The sequence below is a fragment of the Vigna unguiculata genome, chromosome 2 (assembly GCF_004118075.2).
Source record: "Vigna unguiculata cultivar IT97K-499-35 chromosome 2, ASM411807v1, whole genome shotgun sequence".
NCBI lineage: Eukaryota > Viridiplantae > Streptophyta > Magnoliopsida > Fabales > Fabaceae > Vigna > Vigna unguiculata.
In genome coordinates, this window is record NC_040280.1 from 24,397,975 (window position 1) to 24,425,715 (window position 27,741).

Consider the following 27,741-nt stretch of genomic DNA (forward strand, 5'->3'; position numbering starts at 1 on the left):
GAAAAAAGAACAAGGGGACCAATAAAACCTTATAATTATTATATGTTAATAAAATCATATCATAACAATACTAAAAAAATATTATTTTATTACACATGAAAATATTATACAAACTTTTTAAATTTGTATTATTAAAAAATAAATTTTGTTTTCTGTAAATATAATATATTTATTAATTAAAAATAATTATCCAAATAAATAAAGAAAATCTCTTTATTTTTTAGTTTTGAACGTAAGAGTTGTAAGCACGAAAATATTCAAAATTGTTTTTGAAGAATTAATTTTTGTTTTTTTTAAAGCAAAAATAAATACATAATACCATATACATTGGCCATATTTAACTCTCTTTTTTATTTCTTAATGGCGAATGGGAAGCAGAATACACAATATACAATCAAATCACGAAGAAAACAAAATAATGAAAAGGGATTTTGTGCTATTACATGATGGCTAGAAAAACATAATATATGGGAAAAGGAGAGTGTGTATACAATACATATAAATATATAATATTTCAACGTATATGCTCTGTGATTTGTACCTAATTTCTTACAAGGAATTCCAATATGTAATTGAAAAGCATTTATCTCTTCATCATAACATAAAATATATAATGGGAAGAGAATATATATATTTTGTGTGCATAAAAAGAATGCACATGACCCACTCCATCATCATCACTCGCCAAATATATATGATACCACCTTTCACAATAAGGCCAAGAAGAAACGACCGAGTTCAGTTTTGTACTCGCAGCATCATAATGACTCAGCCATGGAAAAAAAATTACAAAAATAAATTAATATATTTTATTCAGGTACTTTTTTTTTTAAACGTTTCATCTAAAGGAGAACGCAACAGTGTTTGACTTGACATATTTTGTATTGAAAAATGAATAATGGGTGGGAGATTTCAAAATTTGATGATGAAGAATGGAGTGTGGGGTATAAAAGACAAGTTGCGACGATACACAGTGACAGAACCACTTGGCCACTACTGACTGAGAATAGAAAACGCAAAAATGAAAAAAAGTGACAAGTACTAACCATAATCACGGAAGGTACACATCTGATACTGTCTCTGTCTAAAGATAAAAAGAAATTCCAGAGTGAAATTAAATTAAAATTAGGTCATGAATAGAAGCCACTGCCCATACTTTCTATCCGACATCATAGTTTTACGACTATCCAATCTATCATTTTCCTCTCACATGTTCACAATGGCCAACATTCCCCACTTCCTCAAATCAAATCGTTGTTTTACACGCTTCCTCCTTTTTTTTATGTTTCTACCAGTGAGTTAAGGTTAATTCATATCATAACCATCCCAATATTAATGCAGATTTTTTGTTTTCTTTTGGTGTCATTGGTTTAGTTGGGGTGATTAATGAGGCTATAGTACAAACGCACTTCTTTACAAATCGAATCCATATTCTTCCCAGCTACTCTTTTATCATTTTCAATAAATTGAAAGTTGAAATTTACACACATCTAACCTATCCTTCTACCACAATTACTTGTCATAACTGCCTGAGTGGAATAACAAAAAGATAAAAAGAAAAAGTTGAATGATTTCTTGTTTTCTCAAACCCTAAACTAATATTTATCTTTTCAAAGCTGAAATTGGAAAAAGTTTGCATTTTTCAATTAACAAAACCGGCTAAATCAATTGAGTCACTTAAATTTACTAATCACCACATACAAGAGCAACGGAAATACGGAATCAAATGAAGCGGTCACGATCTGGGAATTGACCTGGTACCCACGTTGTTTTTTGTTTTTTTGTTTTTATGCTGCATCTTCACCGGGTGGTATATAGAACAAATGGTGGCAACATATATATATAAACATATTTACACACAGCACGGCTTTGTTGGTAAATAACTAACAGAAAGGCGCCACCGGCTGCGGCGGTTTGAGCGGCGGGTTTTCGACGGTGACAACGATGGTATCCGGGCGCGAAGGTTGACGCGGGCAAGGCATGGCTATGAACTTGGGCAGTTCATCCCCAGGCATCAACACTGGCAAGCTCTGACCTTTGTCTTGCTTCACCTGCAATCATAACCAAGAAATTAAAATTGAAATTAAAATTAAAATTAAATTAAATTTATATATTTAAGGCTGGGTTGAAATGAAATTGTAAGTATGAATGAAGATGAAAAAGTTACCATGGAGGGTTGGGATTGGGTGAGGGAGGGTGTAGCGTGTGGATGAGAGTGAGATTGGCGAAAAGAGCGTAACTTGTCCCAGTGGTAGCAGCAGGAGAAGATGCCGCTGAGGCTGAAGATTATGATCAAGAGGAGGGCAGTGCCTAAGGGGAAGCCGAGGGACGGTCGAGATGTGTCGACGTGGGATGGGGAGAGATCTTGGCCCTCCATCGTGTGGACTCTGCGTTGGTGATGATGTTGTTGTTTGGAGTAGCAGTGGACCTGGTACCATTGAGGTAAGAGGCGAATAGAAGAGAAATGAAAATGTGAAATGTGAAATGTGTTGCAGAGAGATATATAGTAGAGAGAGTGAAGTACGGAAGAGATAGATATATCTGTGGGTTTGGTTTGGTTTGGTGAACCAGGGCGTCACTGACAGCGATGAGCGTTACCAAAAGCCGCTTTATCGTAGTTTTTTTTATTTCCTATTTATTTTTTATTTTCTTAAAAAAATTATAATATAACACAAATAAATATCTTAGAACCTCCTAACTTAAATTCAATGACAAGACAACAACTTTATTGCTTCTAATAATTAAGAAATTTTGGATATTTTTTTGTATAGTGTAAGATTTTTCTTACAACTATTTTAAGAACCGTTAACTTCTAATTAAGGTTGATTTTGGAAAATGAGAGTTGCGACTATCCTATTCTAATAGAGAAGAAACGAGAAAGTAACAACTGCAGACGTTGTGTCGGTTGTCTGTGTAAATAGAGTAAAGTGCAAAATCATATGAGGTTTTTGTCCCATAAATACACTATGTTTTGAATTTGTAAAATAATGCTATTCAATAGATATTTGACCTGAAACATATTCTTTTTAATAATATTATAATTGTGGCAAGTAGAGAGTTAAGTTTCAACATCGACATGCTCGTTGCTTGCAAGGATGTGACAAAATATAACAATTTCATGGTTGCAAGAAAATATGAATATTTATGAAAAAGTAAAACAAAGCAATGCAGCTATTGGGAGGCATGGAAGGTTACATTACATACACCTCGCCACTTTTTCTCTAACGTGGTCTTTCAAAATTTCTATATAGCTATAAAGACACTTAATATATTACTCTCTTTTTTTTTTTTTCAAGTTTAAGGTACAGTTTTCTACATAAAAGTTATGAGACAGTGTAATCGAATTTGATTTTTTAAAATGTTTATATATTTATTTTTTATTTATAATCTTTACTTTGAATGTACAACATTTCAAGTCTGTCGTTTATTATTTGTGTTTTCAAACCAATATGTAAAGCAATTCATGAAATATAACAACATATAAATGTCCATGTAAACAAAACAAAAATAAATACAAAAAATTATAATTAAATTGTTCTAGTGTATTTTTAATTAGCATTCGCAGATTTTTGGTTGTCTTGCTCCAGAAAACAATTACAGATTACGGAACAACTTATGTTATATGTCAGTTTATAGTGTCTATATTTCATTATGAATTATCTGTCATTCAAAAAAGTATAATATATAAAATAAAATTATTGAATGACAGTTATTAGATTAGAAAAACAAAATCTATAAATATTTCTTCTGAACTGTTATACCCAATTAGTTTTAAATTTAAAAGAAAAATCATAGCTTCAAACTTGATTTGTGATCAAAGTAATTTAATCAGGAAAACAATTAAAATGATAAGAAACACGTCATTTTTCATGATAAAGGACGCATAGAATTTAAAAACAAACTAAACTATACAGGCAATATATAGAGCATCTTAATATAATTTTTCTTCAATTTTTTTCATGTAATATTATATATATATATATATATATATATATATATATATATATATATATATATATATATATATTATTGGTAATAGGAATTTGAATCTTCGAACTCAGCAATAAAAATAAGAAGAGTTTAAAAAAAATATTCAATAAATATAAATATTATTATTGTTTTTTGAAGAAATAATGTAAAGAATGAATATATTACACTCTTGTAAACAATGCAGCTCAAAAATTTTATGTTTTTCATTAAAGAATAGTTTAATATTTTTTTATGTATTTATTTAAATTTTTTCATAATTGGTATAATTTATTTATATTCCATAAATTGTAATTTTTATCAAGAATTTGGTATAGTTTTTTTATGTTTTGTATTCTTTTATTCATTTTATTTTTAATAATTTTAATGTGATGACAAATGATTGGTGAATTTTGAGATATCAATAAGATGTCAAATATCACATACAATAAAATATAAAAAATTAAAAATTTAAAAAATTAAAAAAGAAAAGACACAACAATTTTAATATTGGTTAGAATTTTTTTTTAATTATCAACATGTCGATAAGATTGTTTCATTGTATTGAAAGTCACGTTCCAACCACACTTCATATATGAAAAAGTTTCTTGAAAATCTATCTGATTTTATAGAAAGCTACAACGTTAAAACTCTAAACCTATGTGTAATGAAAGAGAGATTCAAATTGCAAAAGATGAAAAGATGTCACTCACATCTTATATATGATGAATATTCCAAAAAGAACAAGAGTAATAAGAGAACATGTAATGTAATAATCATCTCACTAATTAATTTTGTTCAAGTAAAAATTATGAGTTTAGAATTTTTATTAATTTTTTTATGTTGTTTATCTGCTGTGTCTTCAAAATATACCGATAGTTATTAATTTTAAAATTTTAAAATATATTAAAATCATCTTTAAAATATAAAAATAGTATATTTTAATAATCAACAAAAGATAACATAAAAAACTCAACAATCGAAGTCAAAAAAAATATATAGATTTGTGGTGAGATAAACATTTATTGTTTATGAAAAATTGTTCAGAGAACTTGATTATAAAATGATGAAAAGATATAATTCCGAAATTATCATAAAAGCTTTTATATGAAATTATTTAATTAACACGAATCTAATAGATTAATTTTACCCATAATCAATATGAATAATTTAATCAATTATCAATTAAACTTGTCTTTCAACTAAACTCCAAGTAATTGATTATTACTCAGTCTAATATATTATAGTATGAACGATTATTTGTGACTGTCTCACTTAAAAAAAAAATTGATTACAACATTATAAAACAACGTTTTAAGTCAATTTAAAAAATAATTAAGATTTTAAATGAATATAATATGCATAAACTTAAAAGAACCTACACTAATGTATGTTTAACACACATTCACACATATACGTAAAAATTTATTTTCCTAATTTAGTTTTTCATATCTTAATCTTATTTTTTTCACTCTTCTAATAAAAGTTGGTCTTCATAATTGACATGTAAACATGTGTTTAAAAGGTAAACACGTGTTTGTGCAATAATGATATTAAATTTTAGATGCTTGAATATGGTACCTAAATATCAATCTACATTTATTACTTAAAGTTATCCAATTTTATTAGTTTTCCAAACTAATTTTTTAAGATCCCTAAGGGCCTATTCGCATGAGGGGATTTATAAATCCCACTAATTTGGAGCGATAAATGTTGTGGTTGAATCGTATTCCAATGTTATGATTGAAGAATAAATGTGAAGACGGATTTAAGATATATTAAGAAAAGCACATCCCTCTGTGGCTTGTAACTGAGAAGATTTGGATGGATGGAGAATGGTTTCACCGTTATACCCCTTATACCCCTGTGTGTGAGTGTTGTGTGAATGAGAGAGAATGTGACTTTGTGAATGAGAGTGTAATTTTGTGAGAATGTGTTTGTGAGTGGATGGTGGTGGTTTGTAATAGTAGCAACACCAGTTATGTAACCGTTGTTGTGGGTGTGTAATTATGATAGTGTAGGGGAGCAACACATTTTATGTGACTAGTATTGTGTGTGTGTCTATATCTATAACAATATATAAATGAGATTCTTCTTTTTTGTCAACTTTTCATTTTCCAATTTTATCCTTAATTATTATTTTAAAAATTAATTATTTTATAATTAGTTTATTTTTAACCGTTTTTTTTAAATATTTTTTATTTTAACCGTTATTCTAAAAACCTTTTTTAAGAGTTACTTTATTTAACAACTATTTTAAAATTTATTATATATATGTTTTAAAAATAAATATTGTTGATCTTATAAAAATTAAAAAATACGGATACACAAGCGTGACAGTACCTGTGTGTTCGCTAGTAATAATAATAAATATATAAAAAATGTATAATAATAATTATATATATATATAATATTAATATATTAAATAATATATAATTAAATAATATTAATAATACATAATATATATATATATATATATATACTGTAATGAAATATAACAATAAATAATAAAATTAATATATAGTAATTAATAATAATAATAATTTCAAATAATAGTAATTATTATAAAAAAATAATTTAATATAATTTATCTTTTTACTAATTTTTTATTAAAAATTATCAAATAATAGTTTTTAAATTCATATTATTTAATTTTAATTTTTTTACCACATTAAATTACAAAATTATTTTTTTTTCGTCAAGGGTATTTTGGTAAATATCAAATTTTATCTATTTTCACAATTTATTTTATCTATCACATCAATCAAATCTCTCACTAACTTTTATAAAACTTATCTCCAAATTCACTCACTTTACTTTCTAAATTCACTTAAAAAAACACACATATCCATTCATTCAAATTCACACAAATTCATCCTCACACCCTCAACACAAACGAACACAGCTAAAGGTTGAAATACAGAAAATGATCAATAAAAATAAATAAAAATAGTATCTCTTAGAAATAATGTCTAAAGTTAAATTTCAATTATTTTTCAATCTCCTAAATCATATAATTTAGCTTGTATCCAAGTTTGCAATATTTATTTAAAAGAACTACTTAATCACTTGTTATTATATATATATATATATATATATATATATATATATATATATATATATATATATATATATATATATATATATATATATATATATATATATATATATATATATATATATATATATATATATATATATATAACATGGATTAAGGAAGAAGTTGGAGAATAACACACCATTTATATTTTACAAAAGTAAATATAATAAAGATCCGTCACTTACAACAAGTTATTGACGATAATAACTTATAGAACAAAGTTCCATTTTATAAAAACCCAAAATTCTCACAAAATTTTATTTCAAGAATAAAAGATACATGAGACAGTCCTTTATCTTTAGACGAAATAAATGGTCAAAATCCATCTAAAGAAAAAATTAAAAATATGTATTACCTAAACTATCATGAAAGTACGGGAATATAATGTATAAGTTATAATTTTCTAATTTATGAGATGATTATATCAATATACATGTCAATCTTCTTATTTATGAAAGGAACTTAATGAACTCTTACCCTGTGTTCGTTTGAGGGGGTCGATTAAACCCATTGATTTGGGTGGATGGATAAATAATTTTTCTGATGTTTCTTTGCAATGATTTAAAAGAAAGTGAAGGAGTGAATTTGTGAAACAGTGTACAAAATTCATCCCTCCTAATCTGCGAAGATTTGCACCAATAAATGATACTTTTACAGTTTTAACCTTATTTTTTTGTGTTTTATTTCTATCCGTGATGTTTCAAATATTAATCATAATATACATATTTTATTTTTCTTTCCAAATATTTATATATATATATATATATATATATATATATATATATATATATATATATTATAGTAACCGGTAACCGGTTACATAATAATATAATAATTATTAATTAATAACATATATAATATAATAATCAATAATAATAATATGTAATAATTAATTATGTATATAATAAATATTACTATTATTAATATATATATATATATATAATGATAATAAATAATATAAAGTAATTAGAGATAATAATAAACAATAAAATTTGTCTATATAATGATTAATAATAATAAAATAAATTATTAATAATAATTTTAAATAATATAATTATTATAAAATTAATAACACTAATTTAATATAATTTTTAATTTTTTTAAATTTATAAATAATAGTTTTTAAATTTTAATATTTTGTCTAATTTAAAAATTACTTCATATATTTATAAGGTTATTTTAGTAATTTTTAATTTTTATCTATTATAACTTTTTATTTTATCTATTATATCACTTAAATCATTCACTAACTCTCATAAAATTTATTTCCAAATCTACTCACTTCACCCTCTAAATCCACTCAAAAAATCACACAAATTTATCCACTTAAATTCACACAAATCCATCTTCACACTTTCTCTCAAATCCATCCACACACACAAGTGAACACAACCTTAATACTTAAGAAATTAATCAATTCAGTTGAATTCATGTAACTTAGATTTCTAAACCTCTTACAAAATACTAAAATGTTCTATAAACTTTCAAAAGTTTACAAAGATATTTTATTTCCTAATTTCTTCAAATTGTTTATTCTTTTTACAGCCTCCCTTAAAACTCTTCTCTATTTTATTTTTTTCATTTTTTTTTCATAACATCAAATTCAAATTGTAGTTCGAGCAGTTTCAAATTTCAAAAATTAGAATAGAGTTTTTGAAAAAATAATTAATAATATTTTATAGAAAATTAAAAAAATTAAAATATAGTCAAATCAATATAACCAAGCGACATTGAAATAAGTATACAATAAAATATATTTGTAATAATTTATTAAAAAAAATACATTTTATCATACAGGTAGTATTTATACGTATTATAAATGTTATCGATACTTGCTAATTTTTTTAAAAATATAGAAAACATTTATTTTAAAGTAATTTTCTAAATATATAATATTCTAAAAATTAGTCAATCGACGACCCAACGAGTTATTAAATTTAGAAAGAAAAATAAAATCAGTACAACCTAATTTAATTTGATGAAAAGTTACATTAAAGTGAACTATATCATATATATTTGCAATGAATTTAAGTACGGACACCGATATTATGGTTCTTATTTTTTATTTTTATTATTTTAATTTTTGACATAATTTAGTATAGATTATTAGTTTTTTTTTAAAGAATTGATAAAAAAGAAAATTATCACGTTAACAAATAAAGGAAGAAAATAAAAGGAAATACGAGTTAAAGTATAATTTAATTTAATGAAAAATTACATTAAAGTGAACTATATCATATACATTTGCAATGATTTTGTATAAATTATTAATTAATATATTATTATTTTTTTAAATAATTAATAAAAAAATTATCACGTCAACAAGGAAGAAAATAAAAAAAATTAAGAATTGAAGTATAATTTTATATTTTAGTATCATGGAAGAGAGAAAAAGAGAAGAAGAAAGTTATCCATGAAGAGAATGAATAAATAAATATGATAGAAAAAGACATGGAATGGATGGAGATGTTAGTAATACCGATAGCATCACTGTCACCATCTCCATAGATACGATATGCCGTCTCAACTTCAAATACTTTCTTACTTTCCTTTTGCCTCCTTACCATTTCTCTCATCTATTTTCTCCCTTTACAACACTGCACTTATATAGCCGCCTTTCTTTTTCATTGCTCTAAACTTTTCCATATTACTATTATTTTAATGCTAGACATATTCAGCACATGCTATATTTCTCATCACAACATCATATATCCAAAGAATACATATATTTCAAATTAAAATAATAATTTTATTAATTTTTAACATAATACATCGGAAGTAAACAACTTGTCATGCCACAAATATCAAAGTCGCTTTTAGTTTTGTTTCTTAGTGTGTAATAGTCTTATCCAGTAGCTGGAGCAAGTGGACATTAGCTGGTTTTTGAAAGCAGGGAAAACAAACAACAATAGACTATGGTTCCTACGATTCGCCGTAAATTCTCCTTCGCTGTTACTTATTCATAAGTGGATTTGGGACCATTGTGACCACAAACTAATTAAAGGACACTTCATGTAACACTTTTTGGATCCATGAACTTATTTGGATATGAGATTAGATGAGCATCTATGTAGACGCAAATGCTCCCTTACCATGTATCTTGCAATGTTGGGAGCATTTCACTTCCGTGCCAAATCCATGGAATCCAAGCAGCATATGATGCTGCTTCCACTTCCCCTAACTCTTTAATATCAACACCCACCTATAATATGCTATTCATTATGCTATTTTATGTAAATATTCTCTTTCATTCTTTTATATCTTTATACCTATCAATACACTACAACTCAAACTCAGTGGTATATGATATATATGTCTTGATCATGTATATAATCACAAACCTTTTTTTCTTTTTGCTGCGTGTTGTCCATGGAATTGATCACGTATGATTTGTATAGTTTTAGATATTTTTCTCTTGATTCATATTTTGTGTTTTCTTATATTTTAGTTATTTTGTGCTTGTTTTACTTAGAATTTTTTTTGAGTGATTGAAATAAGTGAATATGAAGCAATTATGGTGGAAGAAAAAGCTACACTTCAAAGAAACATGATTGGACAAACAAAGATGAATTTTGAGACAAATACTCTCGTCGAGCACCATAAGAATAACATACAATACTGAAAACATCAAGAGCAAACAAAGTTACATGACGACACAATGTGGCAGTTACTTTCGTTGGACTAGAAGACAAGCTAGTTGGGCAAGCTAAGCTTGAACAGGAGGCGTTGGGTGGTGGTTGTTGGCATTAGGCGGTGGTTAAGCAACGTTGAGTGATGGTCTGGGAGAGGCTGCCCCTTTTGTGTTTTAGTTGATGACACCTAACGTGTTCTACGATAACACCGAATGGTAGTAGTCCTCAACTGTAAAAAATGAATATTTAATCATGTTCTCCATGAGGGGTTTGAGGGTATTCATTGTTTTCACAACTTGGCTTATTCACTTTGATTGCTTAAGAGAAGCTTTTGGAGATTGTTAGTGGTGTTGGGAAGCTATCCCTTCTCCTCCTTGCTATATTTGACCGACACATATATCCTTTTGTGCTAACACTAACTAAAATGTATTACACTTTTTTTAACATGTCAAACGGTGTTTCAAATTGACCATTAAGTTGTTTAACATATTTTAACTCGAATGTTATAACACATAAAAAAAATCATTTTTTAAAGTTTAAAAATCAAATTATATGAAAGTTTAAAATATGAATGAATTCTAATTTCACAATCTCAGTTTATAGATGACAAACATATTTAACATAAAGTATCACCTGATATAAAGTATTTTAAATTTGTAGTACTTTTTTATAATTTATGATAACATTTCATTGAACGATAATTAATTAATGAAAATTTTATCGAAATTGATTCACTCTAGTTGTTAATTCAGATAAAATGCATGTATCCATTTGGTCGCGTTTTTCTTGGTTTTGTATGCCAATGGCTATAGTGTTAAAACATGACAATCGTGCTTAACATCTTGTTAGTTTAGACGCTAACGGACCGAATCACGTAACGGAATTGGGTCTTTCTCCAGTAGCAGTAATGGGCCACAGGTATGGGCTTGGGCAACTTTCAAGAGCGAAGGCAAACGTTCAACGTGTAACCCACAATAACCTGATCCAAAAGAATTGGTTATTATGTTATGGGATTCGTATAAGTGAAAATTCATTATTCTATTTTACACATCGTAACATTCTTTTACAATAAAATAAAATAAATTGTGATGTTGTTAGGAGAGGTAAAAAGGGCTCTTGACTCGAAAATGAGAAGTTGAATGGGTTCACAGTGGGATTGTTCCTTGTGAAGAGTGGTGCACGCTAAGGTATGGCTGGTCTGTTCAGCAGAGTAACACAAACACACCACGCACGCACGCACGCAGAGTCGCGGTCACCAATTAAAGGCTTCACACGTGAGTGTAGAGTAGGAATTTAGGATGGGCCCCACCTGTTTCATTCGCCACAAAACAAAAAAAGTGGTTTGACCCTACTGCGTTGTTGCTTTCTCTGTCAGTCACGAGCCACACACGTGCCAACCCCCTCTCTCTCTCTTTCTCAAACTCCGTTTATAACTCCAACGCCATTAAATCCACTGTTCAGCTTTCATCGAACGACTCAGCGTGAAGTAAATATTGCGACTAAAAAATAGAGAAAAAAAAGAAAAAAAAAGGAGTGGATAGCGGCAAAAGCGGAGTGGTTCCGGCATTGGGTCCCTGTGTCGTAGCAGAGCCCCGCAAAACCTGAGCCTCTCAACCAAATCAAATCTTTTTTTCCTTTTTATTTCCTTCCTTTCAATCTTATTATATGTCTATTTAGATTCCAAACATCAATGTTGTGGCAATAGTATATTGTTTGAGTCAGGTTTTTGGGTTCTTCTTCCCTTTCCCATTCTCATCAATCACACTACATTCACCACCTAACACACATGAATTCAGTCACAATAATTATTCACAAATACCCGTAATTAAAATTAAATATAATCGATCATGTATTTTAAAGTAGGAATTGAAATTAGTGAAGAGTGACGTATGGTGATGGTAGGTAGGGTAGTAGTAGGGTAGTAGGGTAGGAGAGGTATGAAACATAAAAACAAAGAAACATGACTATTAGGAATAAGGATTGTGGCTATGAGTAGAGTCTAGAGAATAGGTATAGAGAGAAAGAGAAATTGGTAATGATGAAAAAAGATGGGTGATGAGAGTGGAGGGTGTTATCTGTCCTCCTCAACACCCGGCAAACCCATTTCAATTGCCGCATTCTTGTCTCCCCTTACCTTTTTCTCACTTATCTAAACCAAATGCGCCATTCTAATTCTAATCAAAAATTATAACTTTCATTTTCCCATTCTATTTTACTACTCTCTTTTTTTGCGTTTGAAGCTTTCATTACACCGAGCCCGACATTGAATTGAATGTGCGAGACAGAAGATTATGGTATGGTTGACTTGTACCACAAGCAGAGATCTCAAAATTGTGTGTGAATCAGAGGATTATGCCATGATTCCCCTGCACTCATTATTTATGTCCGTAAAACCTTCACCTATTATGCCCTTTGGATACCTTTCCCATGCTACACAGTAAGTCCCACATCTAATAATCATAACGCTTTTATATTAACTATTTCGTATAAACATTAGTTTATTCAATTCCTAAACTACCATCCAAGACAATTAATGTGGTATTCAACAAATCTACTACTATTTCTGCACTGCATTCATGCGCAATCAGATGGGATCTTTGGTTCTGATATTTTCAGCTGAAAAAACAATTAAAAGCACGTCAAAGAAAAATACAGTGACAGTGAAAACCAACTTTACCTTTTCAATTTGCGCATGCAACTCCCAATATATCATTTCTTTTATTTTATTTGATTTTTTGTAACCAGTTCTATCCAAATAAATTAATCAATTACTATTTCGGATGTAATACAACTTTATTAACGATTCTAGCTTCCATTCCATAGTTTTTATTTTTTTCTCACACTTATTATCTTGCGTAATGCGTATAATTAAACATTCCATGCTCACATGTTTTTTTCAACGAAAGAGACAGCACTATCATTTGATGTTTATCATAGGAGTTAATTATATTTTCTAAACAAACAATTTGTGATACACGACGTTTTAAGTTAAACAAATGCATAAAAAACATAATAATCAGATTCCTTGACGCTAAATTTATCCAATGATAACCTTGTTGACTAACATTTAAAATTCATTCATAACTATCTCTACCAAGGTTAATCACATTCACAATACTAACAGTGTAGTACTGTCATGTGTCAACAATTTATGGTGTTACGTTTTAGTCACAAAGCACACAAGGGTAAATGCGTCATTTCGAAATTCCAAACGGGAACGTTGTAGCACCTGTTAACAGCGACAAGATATTTAATTTCGTGTCTCCATATGGTGAGGGAATGGACGGTTTTGATTTCTCCGCCAGAATGCATCGCTACCGTCCAACGCAAAATACGGAGTCCATATCATTGTTATGAAACTAACAAAACGACACAGCTTCCGCCATTTATTCTCCGTTTTACCCCTCAGTTCCATAATTGCGTTTAATCGCTTTTATTTGGTTTTTCCGTCTTAAGGCTTCATTCATTCAGCTTCTCCACTCATATCTCCCCAAAAGCCTTTGTTTCTTTCTGCTTATGGAAGGCCCTTAAACTTTCTCACTCTGCTTCACTTTCTCGCTTTAGCATTTTCTTACGAAAAATTTCCACAAAATCAGTACCAGTTTTCTTCTGTCTCTGATCTACCAAAACTCGCTTCCTTAGGTGCGTACCACTTCAAATTCGCTCCTCTTACTTCTAACTGTTCCTCTTTTTTCAAAGATTTCTTCAACTGTTTTCTTTCTCGGAACTTTCAGGTAGAATGTACTCCTATTTTGTTTCATCTTCTTCTTCTTTCTTCTTCTTTTTCCTCTTTTTTTTTCCTGAAAAAAAAAACTGCTGAGGAATTTGCGGGAGCACGGATCTACTTAGCTTCTGAGCTTTGTGTTTACTTATTATTTGCTGAAGAGGCTGGGTTGTGAAGAAGAGTGAACTAGAAATAGGAAGGGAGTTGTAGGGCGTCCTATTTTGTTAAGTCTTCAGTTAATTACTAACTCGCAAGCTTGTTTATGCGTCTTAATGTTGTGATTATCTATTTTTTTATGCTTAACTCTGTAATAGTAAAACCCATGCATGCTAATTATTTACTTTTACTTATTTGTTTCTCACTGTGACTAGTTGTTGGTTGAGTTGCTAGCTAATGGCGTGATCGTTATGATTGGACCTTTTTTCACCATGCTGAAGCGTGATTTTCTCATAAATGGTGTTTTGTTAATAGCATAGGGCTTTTCGTGTTGCTGTTAATCTGGAGTGAACGATGGATTTGACTTTTACTGTTTCAGTTTGTGGCAGGTTGGTTTGATTGTGTTTGGAGTGTGATGTCGCCGCCGGCGGTGGTAACAGAGGAGGATGGGCTGAGCAAGGTGTCGTCGACTGTAGCTTCTGGTTCTTCGCAGTCCTTGGATTGTTTCTCTCAGAATGGGGCTGGATTGAAAGAAAGGAATTACTTAGGGTTGTCTGATTGCTCATCAGTGGATAGCTGTGCTTCTACTGTGCCAGGCTTGGGTGATGAGAAAAAGGAGAACATGAATTTGAAGGCTACGGAGTTGAGGCTGGGTCTTCCCGGGTCACAGTCACCTGAAAGGGATCCGGATCTTTTCTCTTTAAGCTCAGCAAAGCTCGACGAGAAGCCACTGTTCCCTTTGGTTCCTACTAAAGACGGGATTTGCTTGTCGTCCCAGAAAACTGTTGTTTCCGGCAACAAGAGAGGTTTTGCTGATACCATGGATGGGTTTTCTCAGGTTAGAAGTGATGCTTGAAGTTCTTAATATTGTGAGAAATGAATTTTTTTGCTGTGTCTGAGGTTATCTATCGCAATCTTTCGTGCAGGGGAAGTTTACTGGTAATACGGGGATGAACGCAATGCTATCACCTAGGCCTTCTGGTGCTCAGCCTTCTGCAATGAAAGAAATTCCAAGCAAGTTGCAAGAACGGCCTTGTTCAGCTAATAATGGAACCAGTCATAACCATACAGGTGCTTCTATAAGTGGCAGTGCACCGGCTTCTAAGTAAGTTGAAGCTATCAGCTCAAGGAATCATGGTTTTCACGAGATTTTAGAAGTTGGACAAACGAACTCCTTAAATTCGATTTTCCCTGTGTTCTATGTATGCTTATTACGTAAAATCCGTTTTGCAGGGCACAGGTTGTCGGTTGGCCTCCTATAAGATCATTTAGGAAAAACTCCATGGCCACCACATCCAACAAGAACAATGATGAAGTGGATGGAAAACCAGGTGGTGGTGCTCTCTTCGTGAAGGTCAGCATGGATGGTGCTCCCTATCTTAGGAAAGTAGATCTAAGAAGTTATTCAACATATCAGGAGCTATCTTCTGCACTTGAGAAGATGTTCAGCTGTTTTACCTTAGGTGAGCTTTTGCAGCTCTATTTACTTAGCTGTAAATTGGTTTCTACTAATGATTTGTTTTAAAAATTATTTGATGGTTATTTTAATTTCATTTTGGATTGTGTCTTTGGTGCTTATTTATAATCAGGTCAGTGTGGTTCCCATGGAGCTCCAGGAAGAGAAATGTTGAGTGAGAGTAAGCTGAGGGATCTTCTGCACGGTTCAGAGTATGTCGTCACTTATGAAGATAAAGATGGAGACTGGATGCTTGTAGGGGATGTACCATGGGAGTAAGTACATCTAAATTCTTCTTTTGCTTTGTCATTTTTTAGTTCTTATTATATTTTCCAAGTTATAGTAATTATAGATATTTCTTTGACTATATGGTTAGGTGATTTAGCAATTATATAACCGAGAACGGTGTAAACACATATGTAATTTCTTGCTAATTCCCAATTATCAAACAATTTGGAAATTAACAAATTAATTGGAGATCATTTTGGTTACTAGTGGTTGAGGAGATAAAAAATTAGAGCAAGAGTTATTTCTTCTTTTGGCCAATTCTTCTAATTTTTGGAGAGTATACACTAGAAAATATTAAGGACACATAATAGTTGTAAGTTGTATGAAATAACAGCCAAATTACTTTAATGTGCTATTCAGGGGTATGGGTACTGAGAGCTTATGTTAAAAAACTAGTTTGTGCATAACATATTTTAAATGCGAAATATGCTGTTTTCGACAAATATGAACTGAAATATAAAAGGATATATAGCTTGAGTGCATCAAAAGTCCCTTTTCAAAGAAGATCGTAGGTATATCAACTCTTTGAGATGTTCTCAAAACATTTTCTTTGCAGAAACGATATATAGTTTGATATCGAGTCATTTAGCATGCATCGTATTGATCTATTTGGAGTCAAATTTCAACTAGTTTAACAGATATATATATATATATATATATATATATATATATATATATATATATATATATATATATATATATAAAATTAATAGAATAGAACGTACTGCTAGTTTGCTAATTAGGTGTTGGCTATAGAGATGAGGAAGTGGAGTTTAGCACATGCAGGTGAGGAAGGGTAAGATGGAGGATAACGAAGGGATGACTCGCCGAGTGGCAGTGTCTAATGAGTGAGAGGGGAAAGTAGGGGATTGTAATGGTTAATTCAGGTATGGGGCCTTTGGGAAGGGATGAACCATACGTATACTCGTTTAGTCTGTAGGGGTTTATTTTCATTTTTTCTAGCACCGTTTCTATTATTTTCCCACTTTTTGTGTATGCTATAGACTTGAACAAAACAGTATCAATCTAAAGAATTTGATCATGGCTAGGGATTTTTCTGCTCAATACCATTTCTACTGTTAATTCTGCCATATAACTTGTTGGTATGTTTTATGTTCTTGTCTATGTAGACATCAGGTCTTGGTGCAAATTAGTCAATATTTGTCCCACGAAGTGAACTGACTCATCGATTGAGATTTTTGCTTTTCCCTACTAGTTTACATTACATCCCTTTTCCACTGAACTTCATTTCTACATTTGTTGCAGAATGTTCATTGATACTTGCAAAAGGCTGAAAATTATGAAGGGTTCTGATGCCATTGGCTTAGGTGTGTATTCTCACCAATGATTTATTTTACCGTCACTCGTTATGCCTAATGTGGAAGATTAACGTGAACTAATAAGTTGTGACCTACTTAATTTGAGACGGACATATGAACTATACCTGCTGCAGATTGTGACCCTAACATGTTCATAAGAGATAACTTGAATCTAGACAAACATCATTTTATGTTTTTTCGAGGATTATTTGAAACATTCATTTATGCAAAATTGCGTGTGGTTGTGTCATTGTAAAATTTGGTCTTTGTCGATTAACCGTTAAACTAAATGCTGCGACTCAATATATATTGGATTTTTGGATGCAATTTTAAAAGGAATTTGTGTCTGCTAACATATTGCAACTCTACCACAAAAACAAATACATTTTAGTGTCAATTTAAATATTAACAACAATAATACTACTGTTTACCTTATATCGAATAATTATGCCTCAGTTTCTTAAGTGGATTTATTTTTTGCCTCAGCTCCCAGGGCCATGGAAAAGTCCAAAAGCAGGACTTAGGGTATTCGGAACTGCCTCCTTTTGTCTAATCAAAGCTTTATTACTGGATCCGGAGTGGGAAAAAAAGGAAGATGACTGAATTCCCTGAGATTAATGGTTTAACGCCCTTCAGCTGTTGTTTTTATGTTTTCGAGTCCCTTAAGAGTTTTTCTTGGTCTTGTGTTAATTTGTTACCACTATAATATCATATGAAGCTACTTGGAAGATTAGTATTTGTGGAGTCTGTAATCATTATAGGAATCTGTTTGTTTTGATGAATCGAATATCTGTTACTGCCATCACACGGTTCTAACACTATGTTTGTGATTTGTGTCTCACTCGCCTATTCTTTATCTTCCATTTTCTTCAATAGCATTCTTTCGTGTCTTATTACCATGTGAAAATCGGTATGGATAGTGTTTTTAAAATCTGGTCTGATATTAGTTGTCACCTTATTGGCATTTATATCATTGTTATTATTATTGTTTTTCATTATGTTACGTATGGACCAAAATCTTCAATACATTGATTATCTGTGCAATCAGTTATGTTGTCAATAATGGCCAATCAGCATGAACCACAGGTATTTCGTGGTCCTATTAGAAAATAACATCTACAAAAATTGAGAAAAAAAATGAAAGTGTATATATCGAAGTTTTTAGCCTGTTGTCGTTATAGAATTTGCAAAATATTATGTTATGATAGCACAGAGAATGTTATGATTCCTATTGACAGCAGGTTTTAAGTTAGCAAATAAAATGAAAATTTGAGTTTTACCTACGGGAATGACATTGCATGTTTCATGATCATTTAAATCATGTATATTGTGCCACTACTGTCATTTGATTTGAGCAATCTAATTTGCTTTACCTCGGTTTCTGATTACCAGGAACATAACGATGCTGCTCAACTGTTTACTTAATCCTATACCGAATTTTAGCTATTTTTTCACTTCACTCACATTACTAGTTTCTTCTAATTTTTCTTGTCTTCATTGCTCATTCTTCCTTCTAGTTATCTACCTTACACGGAACATGATCTGTGACCTTTCTAGCTTTCGTTAGTACGGTTTCTCTATGAACATAATGTATTCAATTAACGGGGGGACATTAAGAATCAAGCATCGAGGAGAGGTTCTGTCAGCTTAAATACTTCAATTAACACAGATGATTTCAGTGCCTGTTGAGAATTCCATTCTAAAATTTTGGGCCAGGATACAATCTAACGTTACCTTAAATGTTGTTGCTCAACAGGTCTAGAATTTAGCTGATCTGGGCTTATATTGATATTTGTTTTAAGGAGATGTGCAGTGGATTTACGCTTGACTGTATTTGAATGATAAAGTTTCAGAGGTCACTAGGAAATATGTTTTTTGATCTGTTGATGTTTTCCAATAGCCATATTTCATTTTGAAACCAGAATCTCATCAAACTTTGGTGGTAATCAAATTGCTTGATCAAATTCATTGAATGGTATTGAGAGTTCATTCCTTGAATGGTATGGTGGCATAAAAAATTATTGTTTCTCATTATCTTTAGTCGCTAGTTGTTTGTAGGATGTCTATTGGAAGAATCATAGTAATTGTTTTTTTGAAAACTAATTTAGTGAGCATTTGGAAAGGGAGGCAAAAGTAGGAAAACATTTCTCCAAAATATTGAAAAATCCAAACTTTATATTGGTAGTGGATGGCATAATTTTCATTCTTTATTATTACGAAAACGGCAATCCTGAAATATTATTTTTTATACAATAAATCAATCTCTATGAATATGTTATAGTCAAAATTCTGTCTTTACCTAAGATAATTTGAGATATGGTCAAACATGAAAAACCACGCAAAACGAGGAAAAAACTATAAATATGTTGATGTAATAATTGTGCTTCTTATTTTAGAGGCAAATTAGATTTAAGGGTATGATTCTAACCAAATCCTATTACACATCTTTCATTCTTTTGTTTTAAAGACGATTCTAGCAATAGAAGCACTAGTCTTATTTAGAGTTGGTGAGCACTACACCTTTTGGCAGGTTTTTGCATCTTACTGCAAGATATACGTACATATACATATGGAACTTCATTTTTCTCAGCTTCTTTTGACTTCTGATTAGCACTGTTGAACTTTATGGTTGTGAATACTGATCAGATTTTATGATTTATTAGTTTAATCCTTGTGAGTAATGCGTGAGGGGTTTGAAATATTCCCAGGTTAGTGCAAGAATAATTATTGACCAAAAGCATTAAATAATTAATAGAAGTACACTTATGGTAGTTTGTCATTTCTTCCAGATTCTATGGATTATAATGTTCATTTGAATTTAATCATGCTCTGCTAAATGGCATATGCTAATATGATGGCGTTTCCTCTGAAGGAAACACTACATATGTATGATAAAGCTAAAACCTTAGTGCGCATAGCCTGTTAGAGTTAGCTAGAATCGTGAAGGAAATGGTAGATAGATACAATATTCACAGAATGGTTTGAGTAAAAAAAATTTCCTTTAATGTTGATTTCTCTATAGTTGAAGTTACTGGGTTGGTGGTTAAAACCAGATACCCTTTTTTCACTGAACTTGATTTTTGTTGTTTTGGGACAGTGTGAAGGGAGACTTTGGAGTAGTGTCTAAGAGAGAGATATAATAATCCAAATCCAGAATCTCAAAAGGAAATTAGTAATGTTGGAAGGATTAAGTGTAATCATTACCTAATAGTGGAGAAAAGCTGTAGTGTGGCGAGGTTGGGTATCCATTATTGATTTATTGAAGTTGGATGTCACTTGTTTGGAATATTCTTACCCTAATGTGATATAAAGTTACACTTGTAAGTTTCTGGATATGATTATTTAACCCTGTTTTAATATAGCCCCAGCATGTTACCTCTTCAAATCTGTCACTGTTTTTGGATCAGTTTCAAGATAAGATAGCATTATTTATTTTTTATGATGAAGACAAAGCAACTCATACTTGCTTCGTTTGTTTCAGGATATATATATATATAAATATATCACCTTAATTTTGAGTGTTATCTAAATGCACTATAATCAGGGTTTAGATATTTATACCAGATTTTAGGTTTAATTTATTTTTTTTGTCTTCACTGTACATATGTATCTATACATAGAAAAAGCTAGCATGGCACTTGTTCATTTGGTGAAAAAATAATATTAAAAGAAAAAGCAATCATCCAAATGCACATGATCATGTTGAAGACTGTAAGATCCAAATGCACAAGGGCATGTAACCACCAGTTTGATTAACCTAGCTGTGATAAATAAGCAAGCATTGTAGAGCCAAACTTTAGTTTGTGGATAGTGACACTGTCAAAGTTATTAAGGTTGCAACTTCATAGCTGAGAAAAAGTAGACAATAAAAACTTAGGTAAATTGATCTCCTACTGCAGCAACAGTGATTATTTGAATATTAGGAGTCTGAATATGCTGAGAAAAAAGGAAAAAAAAGGGAAAAAGAAGTTTGAAGATGCTTGAGAGCCATAGAAAGTGAGCAATTCAGTGGTAATCAATGTTCATATTCTTTGATTTGATTAATTGGGTGGACTTAATTACACACTATATTACTTAGTTCCATTGATTCAAAAGCACCATGATTTAATAACAGCACTATATAGTGCCTGTTTGGAAAGAGATAGATACTGTGATTTTGAAAAAATGAAAGGAATTTTAACTGCAAAATCTTCATATAAATTATTGCAAGGAATAATATAATGCCTATTGACACTGATAAAAAAGCTTAAATTTCAACCATCATAGAATGTAAATTCATAACCTCCCCCACCTTCCTAAATCTGCAGGAAAAAACACACTAACTACTTATTTTCATGTGGGAAAGGACTATGATCTTCTTGGAGCGAGAATAAATAATAGTAATTATTAGTTCAAAATTATAGTAGGTTAACTATAAGTGTTTGGATTACTTGAATTTGACATATGTTTTTTGCGTTTAAAATGCATGAAATTGATATATTATTGAGTAAATAAGATTTCTTTAATTTAAAGAATACATAATAATATTGAGAGTTACTTAAGTGTGAAGATTTGATGAAAATGTAGTTTTTTAAAGAATCAAAGCATTGGTTTAGTTGATTGTTGAAGATTGGTATGAAAGAAAGACGATTAAGTAAGATTCAAACTTTAGTCTTCACACCTAAGCAAATGACTTGGGGGCAGAGTAAACCTCAATGTTGAACACCAAAGCATAGGCTTAAACTAGAAAACCATTTTTAGAGAGAAATCTTTGCAGCTAAGTATTGAAGAATAAACTTCTCTTAAAGACTTTTTTCTCTGCTTTTCCATTGTACTATTTTGAGAAAAGTGAGAGAGGGATGTAATGGAGGTTGAAGACAAAGCTTGAATTAACTCGAAAGGAGATTCAAACTCAATCTTTTGCTCCATATGGCTGTAAAAATTAATTTTTGAATTAGTCTATAGATATAAAATGGTTATACTTATAGTTTTACGTTTTTAGTTAATCTGTATTCTTCTATACTTTTTAAGAAATCAAATACTGTTAAAAATGGAAAAGGAAAAAAATGTGGACTTGTGTAAATAAGCAAGTGAGACACTATTGAAGATAATTTTGTAGATTATATAAGCACAAATATATCACTCGGAGTTAATATATTTTTAGTTTTCTATGTAATTTTAATTATGTTTTAAAGTTATGAGTTATAACAACCTAATCCTAAAGTTTGGTTGTATAAAATTTTATGAATTTCACTTGAGATTGGCATTAATGTTTTTCCCTATACTTAATGTTAATACTATTTTCCTTCCTATTTTTGTCATATAAAGTAGGAAAATATTGTTTGACATCACACAACATTATAGGAATAAAATGATTATAAAAGAATAAATTTTTTATATATATTTTTGTAAAGAAAAAGAGAGTGAAGGATAATGAATAATAATGTTAAATGGATATAAAAACTTTTTGGATGTCAAAAGATATCATCATTCATCAAATATATGTATTTTGGTCGGATAAACTTATATGTTAATGGAATAATATTGATTTAAGTTCTGCATAACTCCTCTATTTAACATTAGAACCACAGAATTAGAAATGGTGATGAAACAGCTTATCTGGTAGGTGAGTTTTACCTTCTCATTTTGAGGAACAATGGCCCCATAGGTTTGAAATGGTTGCATCTTCCTTTCAAGTCACTGCTAATTATTTATCTACTGGCGACAAATTATACATGTGCTTAGCAACAATTGTTACATGTTATCATATGAACAGTCCCCAGTAGGCAATAGCATGCCCAATTTTTTGTCCATGTTTCAAATGACAAGACGATAATGTTTCTGAACTCAAGAGCAACTGTGCAAAAGGACAACAAGGATCCTTGTTAGGTTGCTTCATCAATCTCTTTCAGTCAAGTTCTCAAATCCTACCCTCATTTCAATGTCATCGAACAAGAGAAAAATCTAACCTCATCAACAGAGCAGCTGAAAAATCAGTGATGTTCCTTCATTTACACCATTCCCACTCTTCACAAAATCTCATACTTTTTTTATACAAAGTCATAATAATTCAAAAAACATTGGACCCTTCACGTATTGTTCTCTCTAGGATCAGAATGTCACTCATAGAAACATATATCTATATATACATTCATCAAAAACGTATATATGATATTTCATTGGTGTATGTATATATGTAAGTATCTGATGCAGCCACATTGCCATGAACACCAACCGTGAATTAAGCTAAGGTTCGAAACCTCTCTTTCTGTAGTACCTTTAGTTCTTCAATAATGACTCCACGTGTTTCTTCAGCTGCCACCACTGTAGAATGCATGTGTCACTTGCGATACGTTGTGATCATTATCAGAAATTAAAGTTCCATACAAACATTCTACACATGCATATCGTTTTGATGTGGTTGGGATTGAATCAACCGTGGTGTAGTTTGAACTTTGATGAGAAAACAGTTCCTTGTTTACATCATTATGTTATATAGGACAGGAATTGTACACATTCATTAAAAGGGATAGGCACAGAAATACTGTCACACATATAAATGCTTGAGAGCAACTTGACACCACCATATCTGAACTTTCTCATTCATAACTGATTCATTTCTTAATTGCACATCCCATAACATAGTGAATCATGAAAAGGGTAGAAAGTAGGAACCAGCATAATGTGTTTTAATTATTGAGAATTGTTGTTATGCTTTATATATATATATATATACACACAACATTCTGATATAATTCATGTGATGTCGTATATGATGATAATAGTTAGAATGTTACATTATATGCAGTGTGAAATTTATTAAAATTGGTTGGTGGGGATCGTAACACTTATGGGTGATGGCATGTGCTCCAATTATGGTGGTCACACAATCACAGTATTCGCCGACCTAAAGAGAAGCCTCTCATTCTGCATAAAATATTAAATGATTGATTAGATTTGTGGTATTAATTCTGCAAATTAGTATATACTATACTAATAATTAAATGGTATAGAGTGTGGTGGGAATATCAATTTAACAGCACTAACCGCTAATCATGTGCGTTCTAATGGAAACAAAAGAAAGGGTGAAGGGAAGAAGACGAATCTATATTAATGTTATTATGATTATAATTAGTTTATGTGTGTGTGTGTGCTTGGTGCATAGACATGTCAGGTCAAACAATTTGTTGAGTCTTATCATTGGTGACTCTGTCGTTTGTGAAGGGATCTCACACGGCAACCATGTCGTGGATGATTGGATTCTTATTCATTCATTCAACCAATCTTCTTACACTCCTAATACTGCCAAAATGTTTTATTTTTTTTCAACAAGTTCTAAGTAAATTACTGCAATTTAATAACATATCAGAGATGGAGTAAATAAAAGGAAGTAGATTTGGTGTCCCAATTGTCTCTCAGAAAATAAACAATAAAAAACCCTTAAGGGGTGGCAACATGCTTGATCCTCTCTCAGTGCTACTTACTGGGATAACACACAAGTTTATTCAAATAATGTTGCAAACTTTGAATGCCGTTTAACTCCAAATTTAAAATAAAATCTTGGTCTTCAAAAAGAGAAAGTAAATAAATAATATGGACGCCCTTGTGTTGTGGTGGGTCAGTCGTATCCTTATGGGGCTGTCCAAATTTCTCGGGGAAAGAGGATTCTTTAATTCTCTTCAGATTTTAAAAACTTGGTGTACTCGTGATATGTCTGTGTTGTATGAAAAATCAAACATAAAAACGTTGAAAAACGTTGTACCAACATCTGTGCTCCCACCTTCACATTACCATTATGATGAGGACCATCAAACTAGCTACCACAACATGTGTTGTTATCAGCTGCATCGAAATTTGGAATTTTTTGCTTTCTTATTTTTCTATCCTTTCAAAATCCTAACCTATGATCCTTCATATTAGGTTTCAATAGGTGTTGTTTTCTCAGCTTTTTATAATGCTACTATTTATTAAGTGCATTATTCGGATGAAGTTTGATAAATAATGAAGTTGTAAAAGGAGGTGGAGGTAGGTTTGGTGAGTGATAGAAGTTTGAATAGCTAAAACGTTTAAAAAATGATGAAATTGTGTGATGCAGAGTGAATGATTTGAATGAATCTGTGATGAGAGAGATAAAGGTCAATGCATCTAAGTGCATTATAATATGGTATTTTGGGTGTTAACAAAGTAAGTAGCCTCATGAGAGTTTGCTTAAGGAACGCATACATAACATGCCAACTTGTTCATTTTTATGCTTTCTATATACCTACCTATATATTTTAAACCAAAATCCATTTTCATTCAACAGTTTTTTATATTCTTCAAAGTTTAATATTGATGCTTGTGAAAACAAGAATCACTGATAAGATGAGTTTGGTTCATCCATAGCCACAGATATCGTAGCAAAATTGGTATCAGAGTGGATTCTATTTTTTCATCATATTTCACCTTACTATTTTTAAACACGTAGAATTTGTGCTGCACCATAAGAACCATTGTATGCTGAACAGTGGCGTGTAGGGCAATTCTGGTTTGAACACATTAGTCACTAGATAGGACTTGGATCACATGTCCAATGGAAGAGTTATCAAAGTTAAGGTTATAGCATCAGTGATAGGAATCAAGTGTGAGTCTAAGTCCCACATTGATTAGAAATGAGAAAGTAAAGCATTATATAAGAATAAAGACCCATAAACTTATTGTCTTAAGATTTTGGGTTGAAAATGGTGTCAATGCTTTATATGATTAGGCTTAGATCTCATTTGATATTGTATCTCCTCAAAATAATCTACCTCCAGGAGTCTTTTATAAAATGAAACATATGTCTTTAAAGCCTTTGGTACAGTAATAAAAAAAAGACTTAATTGAATTATATTTTTAAAAAGAAACAAACGAAAAAGAGTTTTATTTGAAAATTTTTAACTAAAAATTAAGATTAAATGACTAATTAAACCTTTTAAATGTATTTAGTTAACATAAGTTTTTGAATTGAATGATTCCAAATAATATATTGAAAATAAAGTTAATTTTAATTTAAATGTTCATACAAAATTATTAGAATTTAGAATATATTTTATATCAATTGTAAGATTACTTGAGCGAATATCGACATTCTTTGAATCAATTAATTTACAACAATTTTTAATTTTTAAGCATTGATTTGCAAATAACTCTTCTTAAAATTTACTCGCAAAAATGGAAATAATTAAAAAAAAAAACACATTACGTACATAAAAATACTCATTTATTCTTTTGATTGTGAATATGAAAGCTATGAATAAACTTTAAAAATGAAAATAAAAGTTGAAAAACAAAGAACAAAGTCGATAGTAAATTATATATAAGTCTATTTCAAAAATGAAATAATGATTTGACCAAAAGCTAATTAACTCATCAGCAGTAGCAAAAGTTTAAAATGCATGAAAATAAATTTCCTAACCCAGAATAACACACATCTAATCTCAATCAATTATTAATAAAGGAAACAATGAATAACGTGGACAGCTAGTAAATGGTCATGAAAATTGAGATTTAACATGTGAAAATGTTGAAGACAAGAAGGAAAGAAAACAAACACACTGTTTCAATGTTCATTAATTTTATGAATATCATGAAAACACAAGTCACCATTATTTATTATGTTCTTTGTGTGACTTTTGTCATTTCAAAACAATCTTATCGTCATCATTAATTCAAAAAATCATTTTTTTTCGTAATTTAATAATTTTACAAAAGTCCAAAATAAGTCAACCTGTGGAAAAGTCTGGTGGGTTTTGTAGCAAGACTATTAAGAAGAAACAAATACAGTATAATTAAAATTTTAATTTAAACTGAAATATTGAAAACAAAATGTTCTATACGAAATGTATTCATTTTTAATTTTAAATCGAAGTTATCAAAGTGTCAAATTTAAAATAAAAAAATTAAGATCTGTAATTTTGAATACGCGTTTATTTATTTTTAAATCATGTATTCACAAAAGTTTTTGAATACACATTTTATTATGGTCTTATCTTAATATTTTAAAATAGTTACATTTTTATTTCAAATAGTAGAACGAATGTATTGTAAACTGTTTTTTGTTTTAAAACAATAGTTTTCAAATTTTATGATTTTAATAGTAG

The 27,741-nt window shown here is 30.3% G+C and overlaps 2 protein-coding genes across 4 annotated transcripts; one reads left to right on the forward strand and one right to left on the reverse strand.

The window, feature by feature from the left end:
* Positions 1-1,548: 1,548 nt before the first annotated feature.
* LOC114170400 (uncharacterized protein At5g65660-like) lies at positions 1,549-2,561 on the reverse strand. Its single transcript, XM_028055879.1, has 2 exons — positions 2,168-2,561; positions 1,549-2,051 (listed from the first exon to the last, which is right to left on the reverse strand). The coding sequence occupies exons 1-2, from the start codon at positions 2,375-2,377 to the stop codon at positions 1,884-1,886; spliced, it is 378 nt and encodes a 125-aa protein (XP_027911680.1). The 5' UTR covers positions 2,378-2,561; the 3' UTR covers positions 1,549-1,883.
* An 11,473-nt stretch (positions 2,562-14,034) lies between these two features.
* LOC114173354 (auxin-responsive protein IAA8-like) lies at positions 14,035-18,482 on the forward strand. 3 transcript variants are annotated; one of them, XM_028057679.1, is made up of 7 exons: positions 14,035-14,340; positions 14,958-15,416; positions 15,505-15,683; positions 15,812-16,041; positions 16,168-16,309; positions 17,589-17,650; positions 18,128-18,482. In XM_028057679.1, the coding sequence occupies exons 2-7, from the start codon at positions 14,994-14,996 to the stop codon at positions 18,163-18,165; spliced, it is 1,074 nt and encodes a 357-aa protein (XP_027913480.1). In that variant the 5' UTR covers positions 14,035-14,340; positions 14,958-14,993; the 3' UTR covers positions 18,166-18,482. The 3 variants fall into 3 exon arrangements, with proteins under 3 accessions (XP_027913480.1, XP_027913483.1, XP_027913482.1); XM_028057682.1 differs by having other exon boundaries at positions 14,071-14,340; positions 14,968-15,416; XM_028057681.1 differs by having other exon boundaries at positions 14,147-14,432.
* Positions 18,483-27,741: the final 9,259 nt, after the last annotated feature.

What these genes read in the sequence shown, in the direction of transcription:
- LOC114170400 (XM_028055879.1), bottom strand. Translation starts at nt 2,377, where the DNA reads ATGGAGGGCCAAGATCTCTCCCCATCCCACGTCGACACATCTCGACCG. An exon ending in CCCAATCCCAACCCTCCATG is followed by an intron (nt 2,052 to 2,167) that starts GTAACTTTTTCA and finishes TTATGATTGCAG; the next exon opens with GTGAAGCAAGACAAAGGTCA.
- LOC114173354 (XM_028057679.1), top strand. Translation starts at nt 14,994, where the DNA reads ATGTCGCCGCCGGCGGTGGTAACAGAGGAGGATGGGCTGAGCAAGGTG. An exon ending in CCATGGATGGGTTTTCTCAG is followed by an intron (nt 15,417 to 15,504) that starts GTTAGAAGTGAT and finishes TCTTTCGTGCAG; the next exon opens with GGGAAGTTTACTGGTAATAC. An exon ending in GGCAGTGCACCGGCTTCTAA is followed by an intron (nt 15,684 to 15,811) that starts GTAAGTTGAAGC and finishes TCCGTTTTGCAG; the next exon opens with GGCACAGGTTGTCGGTTGGC.